At 56.1% G+C, this 10628-nt stretch overlaps 2 protein-coding genes across 20 annotated transcripts in view; one reads left to right on the top strand and one right to left on the bottom strand.

Moving 5' to 3' along the window:
• ANGPTL2 (angiopoietin like 2) overlaps positions 1 to 5844 on the bottom strand; it is a 34009-nt gene extending 28165 nt beyond the window's left edge. For 3 of the 8 annotated variants that reach the window (XM_040482365.1, XM_040482362.1, XM_040482364.1), the window contains exon 1: positions 5346 to 5844. Coding sequence is in view for 2 of the 8 variants with exons in the window: in XM_040482359.1 (XP_040338293.1) it covers positions 5587 to 5633 (47 nt within the window). In the remaining 6 variants the exon portion in view is untranslated. The remainder of the gene's footprint in view (positions 1 to 5345) is intronic. The other 5 variants (XM_040482360.1, XM_040482363.1, XM_040482361.1 and 2 more) reach the window with 2 other exon arrangements.
• RALGPS1 (Ral GEF with PH domain and SH3 binding motif 1) overlaps positions 1 to 10628 on the top strand; it is a 275161-nt gene that overhangs the window by 168167 nt on the left and 96366 nt on the right. The gene's annotated exons all lie outside the window — the stretch shown is intronic.

Here is a 10628-nt window from a genome sequence, read left to right on the forward strand (position 1 = left end):
GGACAAGGATGCTGCTGTTACTTTTTCATGGTGCATTATTTGGGAGCCATTTTGAGATTCCCCCAAAGCCCGCGCACCAAGCCCTTTGTGCCAGGAGCCCCAGCCAACGGAGCAGAGGCGGGGAAGGTCTGCAGAAGCCATCTCAGAGCCCGGCTTCTGAGTTGGCTGCTGCATTTCCGGCGTGTGCTCTGGAGCCTTGGAACCGGGGGAACGTCAGATGAAAGGAAGAAGCCAGGGACTGGGGCAGACAGCACTGCCCCCAGGGTGGCTTCCTGGGAACTTTGGGCCTTGCCTGGAGCTACTCTTCTAGGCCAGGCTGAGTGGTTGGCACCTAAGGCCGCCTTGGCCTGTTGGCATGGGCTCATCCCTTGAGACCTGGGACAAGCACATTTTGTGCCTGTCTCACAGATCCCAGTGACTCTGTAAGTTAGGGCCTACATTTATTCTCATGTCACAGACAGAGAGACAAAGGTAAAGGACAAAGTCACTTGCCCGGGGCCACAGAGCTACCAAGTGGTAAGGCTGGGCTCAGAACCAGGCTTGTCTACCCCAGAGCCCGGTTGCTTCCCCACACAATCCTAACTGGCCTCCCTGCCCTTGGTTCCCCTCTGCCCTTCGCTCTGCATTGCAGGCGGCCCCAGGCCTGTCTTTCTAAAGCTCACATCTAGTCATGTCAGTGTCCTGCTGAAAAACAGCCTCTGTGGTCATGCTCCCTGCCTCTGCACATACTATTCTTTTTTGCCTCAGTACCTTCCCCTGTGTCTTGCCCGAAGCATTCCTGTCTCCCTCTCTCAGGTGACCTCACAAGTCTACCTCCCTGTGAAGCCACTGTCCACAGCAAGGGCCCCTCCTCGCCCAGCCTCCAGGGGCCGCTGTGGCTGCTTCCTGCATCCATCACAGCACCTAAGACACAGCTCATCTGGTTGTCCACTGAATACCCAATAGCCAGCATGGCATTTGGGTTCCTAAATAGGACTTCAAGGATTTCATTCATTCGTTGAGCATTTCCCCTGTTCCAGTCACTGTAATGGGGCTGGAGATAGAGTGGGAGCGAGGTCAGTCCCTGTTCTAAAGTGCCCACAGTAGTAGGTGGGACAGAGAGCAGGGGCAGTTGTGATCAGTACCCTGATGGGGTGGCTCAGGGGGCTGGAGGGGGGATCAATCCAGCTGGGGGGGGGCAAGGATGGGGGGCACACAAGGTGGGAGTCGAGGCACTCCAAAGGGGCCTTGGCTGCACGACACAGACGGGAATTGTGTGGCACCATGGGGCTGAGAGGCTTGTTGGTCTGAGGCTGGCTGGCTTGCTTCATTTGTTCATTTATTCATTCATTCATTCCACACATCCCTTCTCTGCCTGGCCCTGAGTATTGGAGGTCCAGCAGTGACTAAGAGACACAACCTTTCCCTCGTGGAGGTTGGACTGGGGCTGCCTCAGGCAGGACTTGGCCCGTTCCTGGAGCTGAGCGGGTCTCGGGCACCTCTCGGCCATAACGATAGACTTCCTTCTGGGCTTTACTTGGATGGTCTGGGCCCTGCCTTTCTGGAGGACTGGGCAGCAGGGAGAGGCTGAGGCTCTGGGGCTCCTGGGCCCAGGAGAGGCTGGTCGGTTTCACCCGAGAGTAGACCTAACACAATAGCTCAATTGTGAGCCGCCTGGCTTCCCCCACCCGACATGTGAACATTTCTGTGATCAGAATGTGTCTTGCCATTGATGTACACATGTAGCAGGACATTGTAACGTTTTAGCTGTCACTGCCCCCCCCCGACCCCAGCTGTTATTAAATCAGTCATATGGTTTACAGTCATTATGAGAGAATATGGTTTTGTCATTGAAACTACCCTCGGCATGAGGTTCTGATGTGACCTGTCTATCACCACAAACTCCAAGTCACCAGTGGCTGAATAACCCTTCTATTTGGGGTGTTTTATATAAATTCACAGAAAAGAATGCTGTTCATTGACTTGCTTCATTCTTGAGATTTCCCCAGTGTGCGTCTATCCAGGATGGCAGCGGGCTGGGGTAGAGGGAGTCTAGATCTAGGTTTGAATCCTTGCTTTTTGGCCCACTAGTGGGGGGACATTGGCAGAGGTGCTGTGGCCTCTGAGCCTCAGTTTCCTCCTCTGTAAAATAGGGACATGCCCCCCTCTTTGCAGGTCTGTCCCTGTTGTACATTTGTGTGATTGTTAGATTCACTTTGTGGCTCCTTCCACTGGGCTGCGGGCCCTGTGAACAGAGCCCCTCCTCATCTGCTGTCAGTTGAGACCATTTCCGACAAAATGGACTGTGATTCAGAGAGGCCGGAAGCTGGGTGGACCTGCCTAGGGCCGGCTGCTGCTGTTTGTTCTCATGTGGCTGCCGGCTGTTGTCTCCCTGATGTCTTGTCAGGATTGCTCAAGTGTGGCCCAGTGCAGACCATGAGGACCTGCGCTCTGATTCCGCAGCCCGTGGGGTCTCCGCGTAGGGATGTAGGCAACCCACGAATGGTCTCTCAGGCACACAGACGAATGTTTGCCCGAGGCTCCGCCCCACTGAGCTGGCGCCAGAGTCCCACGGAGCCGCGTAGCTGTGCTGAGGCTCATGTGTAAGAGGGGTGGTGATAATGCCTGTTCTGTCTCAGAGGCAGGCTCCTTTGACAAGCAAGTGATGCATCGAAATCAGGGAGGCACATGGTTTTCCGAGGGAGTGGTGTAAACATTCTGTAGGACGGCAACCAGAACAGACTTGGCTGCTGGGGGACTCGGTGACGGGGTCAGGAAAAGAGCAGTCGGGACACCTTGAACAGAGCAGTGGAATGAGTTGGGGAAAGACGTAGACTTTGGAGCTACACCCACACAATCAGCAACTGCGTGACCTTGGACAAGTTACTTAACATCTCTGAGCCTTAGCTTTCTCAGCTGAAAAATGGGATGCTAAACCTAGGGTTTATTGAGCGTTGTCTTGAGGATGAAATGATATAACGCATTGCCTTACTTAGCTCAGCAGGTGCTTAGTAAATCATTGTGGGTTGGAGGGGTGGATGGAGAAATGGCTTTATTGCTCTGCCCTTGAGCTGACAGTGGTACCATGCAGTCCCCTCCTGGGCCTTATGCCTCACACATTTTGTCTGTTCCACCACGATTGCCTGTATTGAGTGATGATTAATCTAATTTCTGTTAGCCAGGCCTGTGAAGTCAGTCAGCGCCTCTGCCCGGCCTGGGCTACCCAGAGAGCGCAGTGGGCCGCCACCGTTCCAGGCCAGAGCAGGGAAACGTGCAGCTTCTGCAGCCCCAGAGGCCTGTGTTAGAGAAGCACACGTTTAATGTCGGCTTTTCAAAATGCTTCCAAGAGTTTGGGGAATCCACCGAGACCTCTGGGGCCACAGGAGGGAAGACGCACCAGTGTCAGCTGGTGTAGGACCCACCAGCCTTGGCCCCCATACGGTCAGACTTGGTGATGGAGATGGAGTTGGGGGGAGGGGTCCTTACCCCTCCCCCTGCAACCCAGGACAGGCCTGGCACTGGTCTCCCTGCTCTGTAGACCCCCTCCAGCATGGAGGTAGCTGGTTTCCTCACCTACCATGGTTCTCGCAGGAGACCAGCAGGCAGATGAGTGGTGCCCGTGTGGGTGGGAGGATGCTCTAACTGTAAGGTTGGCGTCAGATGTCCCCAAGGTCCCCCGCCCCCCTTAGTGTGGACGCAGTGGCCCAAATGCACATGCTGCCATTCAGTCCAGACGTAAAGCCCCCTCGGCCTCCCAGGGGGAGCCCCGCGTGGGTGGCAGTAGTGACCGCCACACTGGCTCGGCCTCGTGGGATTTTCCCACAGCCCTAGCAGGACGTCCAGGGTCAAGAGAGTCTGGGTCTCTGCTCTTCCATATCTGCCATCCTGATCGTCGTGGTTCACGACACTCAGTGACTAACACTTTCTGAGAGTTTGCCATGCAGCAGGCACTGTGCAAGGCCTTCCCGGACATGATCCCACGTGCTCCTCCTAGAAAGCAGTGGAGTGTGGTTCCGAGTGCTGGATTCAAATCCTGGTGATGGCACTTACTAACCACGGGGCCTTGGGCACATCATTTAACCTCAGTGCCTCAGTTTCCTCACCTATAAAATGGTGATGAACAGCGGTACCTGTGTCATAGGGTGGATGTCATAAGCATCTGGCTCAGGATAAGTGCAACATATGTGTGAGCAGTTACTAAGAGAAGGGTAGTATTATTATTCCCATTTTGCAGAAGAGGAAACAGGTTTAGAGAGGCTAAGTGTTCTTAGCCAGAGTCCCGTGACTCCTAAGTAGAAGAGGTAGGATTTGAACCTGGGGCATGACTAGGGTGTTACTCTGCCTCAAATTGTAAAAATGCATGTGGGCATGTGCGGAGCATTTGGCCGGCTTCGGAAGTGGTATTCTCAGCTTTCCTCAGAGCCCTGGTGAAAGGAGATCCTTTTCTAAGTAACCGAACTGGCCCCTGGGAGCTCTCATAATCCCACAGCCGAGGCAATAGCTGACCCGTGACACACATATCACAGAAGGAGAAGGGAGGGATCAGTGAAGAATTTGTTTGGAAATGTTATCTAATGCTGAGTGCTTTCAAGGGACTCGGAATGTGGAGCCCGCGCTGTACCCCCTGCCAGGGTACCGGGGAAGCCTGATCCTCCCCTATTTCCCTGCCACATACAGCCTGCTGGAGACCTGGGCTACCGTCCGGTGCTAGGCGGGATCAGTTGTCCGTGGACACGCGGGGAAAGCCGGGGCAGCTCTCTGCCCCGAGCCCCAGCAACGGAAATCTCTAGCTAATGTGTCCCTTCCAGCTCTGGACCCCTTTGGTCCTGTCCTGCCCAGCTGAGGGGCGAGCAGAGGCCGCTGGGCTCCAGGGAACTTTCTGAACAAGGGTTCCCGGCTCTGGCCGGACAGCATTTACTTTTGCTTTTGCCTCAGCATAGTCTCTAACCAGGGTGCGTAGGAACCCAAAACTTAGAAATGACTTCCCACGTCCTTGGGCTACCCCTGCTCCCCTAAGCACACACCTACACACAGGCACACGCTCATGCACGCACCCCGGCTGCCGGGCCGTGCCCGGGAGCCGCCTGCCTTCACCCCAAAGGCTCTTTGTCTGAGGCAGAGCGGGGCTTGCAGATGAACAGCCTGTGGTCTCACGCCCCCAGAGCCCACCCTCTGCCCAGGTGTCCACGAGTCCCACCCCGGGAGATGCCGTGTTTGACTCCAAGCGAAAGCAGGAGTGACCCCCCTCCGGGGTCCAGCTGCACACACCCCTAGCTGAAGGGGTCAGGGTTCCTGAACCCCCAGACATGGGGTCAGCTGCTGCCTCTTGCCCCCTGTCCCTTGGTGCCACAGTGCTGGCCCCTTACCTCTTCACTCCTGCTTGGCTCCCCGGGGCAGCTCCTCACATGCTTTACCCCAGCCGTCAGAAGGGCAGCCTGTCCATGGCCTCCAGGAGGGGTCCCGGAGTCGCAGGCCGGACTGGCCGCCGAGCAGCCCTGCCTCACTGGCCTCTGCTTGCTCTGCTCTGCTCCGCGGCCGGGCTTGGGCCAGGGATGGGGCGGGGGCTGGCCGTGGTGGGGGGGGGGGGTCCTGCGGGGGGCCACTTACAACCTGCCTCCTTTCACGGCGGGGGCCAGCGGCTGCCTCAGTGCCATGCTCTGCAGATCCGGGGCTCGGGCAGGGCGGCTCAGGGCTCGGGGTCCATCCTCAGGCCGTCTGCAGCAGCCTCATTTGAACTCCCCACTCCTTTGTGGAGCCTTTACATGCTGCCGGAGGAAACTGTGAGCACAGCCTGACCCTGGTTGGCTGCAGGCACTTCTCTCCACCCACCAGTGCAAGAGGATCCCCCAGGCCCCAGAAAGGCTCCGGGCCTCCCCTCAGCCCCAGACAGAGGCGGGCCGCCCGGTGATGTCACACTAGCTCCGGCCCCAGCTGGCCCGGCCCCTCCCGCCCCAGCCCGCTTTGGCCGCCTCCTTCCCTCCTTCCCTGGCAGAGCAGCCTGGCCCGCCCGCCCCTAGTGCGCCCTGCCGAGGCAGAGAGCTTCCCCTCTGACTCAGGTAATGGGCTCAGATCTCTGCCAGCCGCGCAGGCAGCAGGGAACAGGTCCTCCCCCTGGATGGCTCCCTCACCCCTGCACTGCCTCCGCGGAACCCCCGGGTGGGCAGGCAGGGCAGCCCCGCACAGATGGCCTCTGTGCGGCCGTGTGTAGAGGCCTTGCTCTCACCTCTAAACCCTGGGGAGGGAGCCCAAGGCTGTCTGCACAGAAGCCAGCAGGATCTGTGCTGACAGCTAGCGGGAGGCAGGGGCCGAGGACCCTGGAAATACCACCAGCTGGGGGTATGCACAGGAGAAATGCCCCATCATTTCCCACCTAGAGGACCTGATTAAGTCACGTCACCCACCTGGCTTCCCTTTCCTGTAATCTACCTCCACGGATTCCGTGGGATCATGCGGGAAAGGGGCTGGCGCGGGGCAAGGGCACCTCAGTGGGCTGGACTCAGCGCTCTGGACTTGGGCGGGCCAGGGGTCGCACTCCCAGAACCCCTGTGGTGACCTCACATCGGGCTCTTCTAGAAGCACATAATGGGAGTCCCCAGCACAGAGTCTGTGAATGTTCGTAGAGTTAGAGCAGAAAGGAGACAGCCCTGGACCCCCATGAAGTGAGCGATTCTACAGTCTTGTCAGCACCACAGGCAGAGGAGGGAGGCCAGCGAGTGCTGGGAAGGGAGCAGCCGGGAGCAGGTTTGTGTCTTTGCCTGGGCGACAGCTGTGGGAGATATTGGTGGTGACTCTTCTCTCCTCTTTAAAAAAGTTGAGTGATGGGGCGTCTGGGTGGTTAAGCGTCCGACTTCGGCTCAGATTGTCATCTCACGGTTCATGGTTTGAGCCCCTCGTCGGGCTCTGTGCTGACAGCTCAGAGCCTGGAGCCTGCTTTGGATTCTGTGTCTCCCTTTCTCTCTATGCCCCCCTCCCCACGCCCCCCCCATGCTCGCTCTCGCCCTCTTTCTCTCAAAAAAGAATAAACAATAAAAAAATTTTTTTTTAAATGTTGAGTGATGATGGTGGTGGTGGTGATGACATTTGGGTACAAATGGGGAGGGAGACTTCACCAGGGTTCTCCTTGCCCTCAGACATAGCTGGGCCCTGGGCAAGCAGTTCCGCTGTGGTCTTCCACGCCCGTCTTTGCAGGGAGCAAACTCTGTTTCTTGCCTCAGCTTCTTCCAGCCCGCTCAGACTCCCTCCCTTTTCCATCTGTCGGTCCCATTTCTTTTTAGAAGGTGAGTCCTCGCCAGAAGACCGCAGTATCTTACAGGCTGCAGCATTAGCCAGATGGTTGCAATGGACAGAAACGCCCCCGACAACTACCATGGGGGGTCCCCGTGCATGGTTGGCACAGAGGCCATGGGAGGCGGGGGTCAGGGGGTTCAAGATCAGCAGAAGTACATAGGATGGAGCTGAATCCTTCTCCTTGAGCAGCACCCTTGTCAGCCTGGAGCCTGGCCTATTCCCTTCTCTTCCCCTTCCTCCTCTCCAGGATGTGTTTGTTGGGAAGTAGCTCTGAGCCGTCCTCACAGAGCCTGCAGTCAGGAGGGGAGACAGACAGACAGACACATGAGAAGTGCTGGGTACTAAGCGGGTATCTAGGCAGGAGGCCAGATTAAGCCTGGCAGGGCAGTCAGGGCAGCCTCCCCGAGGAGGTGGTGTTTGAGCTGGAACCTGAGGGGTAGATAGGAATTAGCAGGTGTGAGTTGGAGAGACGACGGTTCTGAGCAGAGACGATACTATGTAAGGACTGGGTGGCAGATGGGCTTTTTTGCAGATGGCCCCTACAGTCAACAATATCTCCTGGTCCAAGACCTGACACTCTGAGACCTTGACACTCCTCCCATTGAGAGGTAGGGCCTCTGTCCCCTCCCTTTGCATCTGGGTGGGTTTGTGACTTACTTATGACCAATAGAATGCAGCTGAAGTGACACTGCCTGGTATCCAAGGCCGGGCGAGAACAGGGAGTGCATCTTCTGCCTCGTTCACTGGGACACTGTCTCTTGGAGCCCTGAGCCAAGCTAGACCCCGAGAAATCCCGCGACTCGCAAGCCACCATGCGGGGGCCATGTGTAGCATGGGTCGCGGCCGACAGCCAGCATCAACCCCCAGATATGTGAGGAAAGCTGCCTCTCGGTGATTCCAGCCACGAGTCACCCCCAACTAGAACCTTCCTGCTGAGGCCCCAGACACCGGGACCTGAGTTGAGCCACCGTCCCATCCCGTAGCTGAATCACTGACCCACAGAATCCACGAGGGGAAGAGAATGGCTGTTCTAGGCTGCTACATTTTGAAGGTACTTTGTTACACAGCGGTAATAACTAGAGCGATTACAGGGAGTTCTTCCCAGGGTCCAAGACAAGTGCATTTGGCTGAGGAGAGAGGGGGAGTGTGGCAGAAGATGAGGCCTTGTTAGAGGTGGGACTTTATCCAAGGACGGCGGGAAGCCACTGAAAGGCTTTGAGCAACTGGCTTTTATTTCTGAAAGGCCCCGTTAGTCACTGAGTAGAGACTGGGTTGGTGGGAACCGTAGATACGGCCTCCGGAGCTCGTGGGCAGTGGTTGCAGCCCCCTGGTGAGAGAGGCAGTTGGAGGTGATGGGACTCACCGGGTCAGGGGGGACTTCCCAGGACCCACCCTCCCGTGGGGAGCGGTGCAGCCCAAGTCCCTGATGACCAGAGAAAATTTGCTTTCACAATTCACAGTCCCTAGGACCCCATCACGTGGGAGAGGAACACCAGGATGGCCTTGCCCTGTCCATGTTTGCACATCCCTTGCCCCTGTGGTGGCCATGGGCAGTCGAGGATGCTGCTGGAGAGCTTGAGTTGTGGAGTCAAATTCTGGTTCTTCCACTCAGGTCCCACCCCATGCCTCACTGTCCTCATCTGTAAAATGGAGATGTTATACGGATTGGCCTCCTGGGGCTGTTGAGAGAATTCAATATGACGTGACACATTAAGTGTGGTACACAGTACATACTCAGGGGTGGCTGTGGTAATTTCCAGCGACTCCTTCCCCAGGGCCGTGAGTTCCCTGAGCACCAGGGCAGGTGTGGGCCGGGCCATACCAAGCTCTCCTTCCATACAGCCCAGTATAGAGGAGTGAATAAATGAGTGACTGGCCGTGGAGGATGAGGGGCTGTGGCTCAGAATCTAACAGGCCTGGGCTCAGACCCCACCTCTGCCGGGAGCCTGGGCAACGTTCTTATTCTCTTGCAAACTTTGTTGCCTCATTAAAACAACAACAACAACAACAGGGGCCCCCGGGGGGCTCAGTCAGTTGAACATCTGACTCTCGATTTCAGCTCAGGTCGTGATGGCAGGGTCACTGGGATTGACCCTGAGTGGGGCTCCGTGCTGAGCCTGGAACCTGCTTGAGATTCTCTCTCCCTCTCTCTCTCTCTCTTTTTCTCTCTCCCTCTGCCCCTCTGCCGGACATGCACTCACTCTCTCGTGCTCTCTCTCTCTCTCTCTCCCTCTCTCTCTCTCTCTCAAAATATAAATAAATCAAAAAACCTTAAATGTTCACTAAGTCCTTCTAGCTTGGCAGGTCTTGAACTCCGAATGCCATCTTTGAGGCAGCTGCCAAACCCCCTGCTTCCCAGCTACTGCTTTCTTCTGGGCTCCTTGGAGTCTCTCTCTATGTGTGTACAATTTAGGGATTAACTAAGGATTTGAGGGGAATTTGTACAGTAATTTTGGAGCTCCCCCTTCCTTAGCTATCTCCCTTCTGGCATTTTGCCCTTCAGTTTCCATCCTCGATGTCCAACTTCTTCGTCTTCTTCCCAGGCAGTGATTCTGCTGCATTCTGTATCAGCCCCGTCCCCCCGTGTAGCACCACGAACAGAGGTGCCCCAGTGTGCGTCCTGTCTTTCAGAGACCCCGTGTCCTCTAGTTTCTGTTCTGCGTTGTCCTCAAGTGCTTCCGAGCAGTCTCGTATACTGTTCAGATTTTATCATCGTTATTGACCAGAGAGTTAGTTCAGTGCAGTCTACTCCTTCCATCTTGGTAACTGGAACTCCCCACATCCCAACTGGATCTGTCTTCCACCCCAAACCTCTTGTACTCCTGCTGCCGTCGGTGCCCTCGGTGACCCTATCCGGCTGGTTGGTGCTCCTTAATTCAGTTCTCTGCCCTCTCTCCTCTTGGTCGTAGTCTGTCGGGAAATATCAGCCCCAATGATTCATAGATTCATTCAGCTCAGTGTACCCACCCGGGCACTAGAAGAAAGTGTTGTTCTCACAAGCCTTGTTAGAGCACCTTAGGTGGCTGCTTGTGATATGCCGGACGCCAAGCTCCACGTTTGCCGGACATCGTTGTTTCTCCTCTCGCGACCCGTGAGGGAAGTGTCACCATCCTGTTCTACTAAAAGGAAGACCGCGGCTCGGCCAAGCAACGTTCCTCGCGCCAGGCCACACAGCTAGACGGTAACGCGACTGGGATCAAGACCCACATCAAAGCTAGCACGCACACGGTTGTCCTGAAAACAAATAGCATTTCTTTCATTCAAACTTACTTTTTCTTGTTTTAAGGTCTCTGAAATCAGGAGGCCTCCTCAAGTTAACAGCATGTCAGGGCTAATTGGTAGCACTTTTTCTTTTTTTTTTT

This window comes from Herpailurus yagouaroundi, unplaced genomic scaffold (assembly GCF_014898765.1).
Source record: "Herpailurus yagouaroundi ecotype Mexico unplaced genomic scaffold, PumYag 160, whole genome shotgun sequence".
NCBI lineage: Eukaryota > Metazoa > Chordata > Mammalia > Carnivora > Felidae > Herpailurus > Herpailurus yagouaroundi.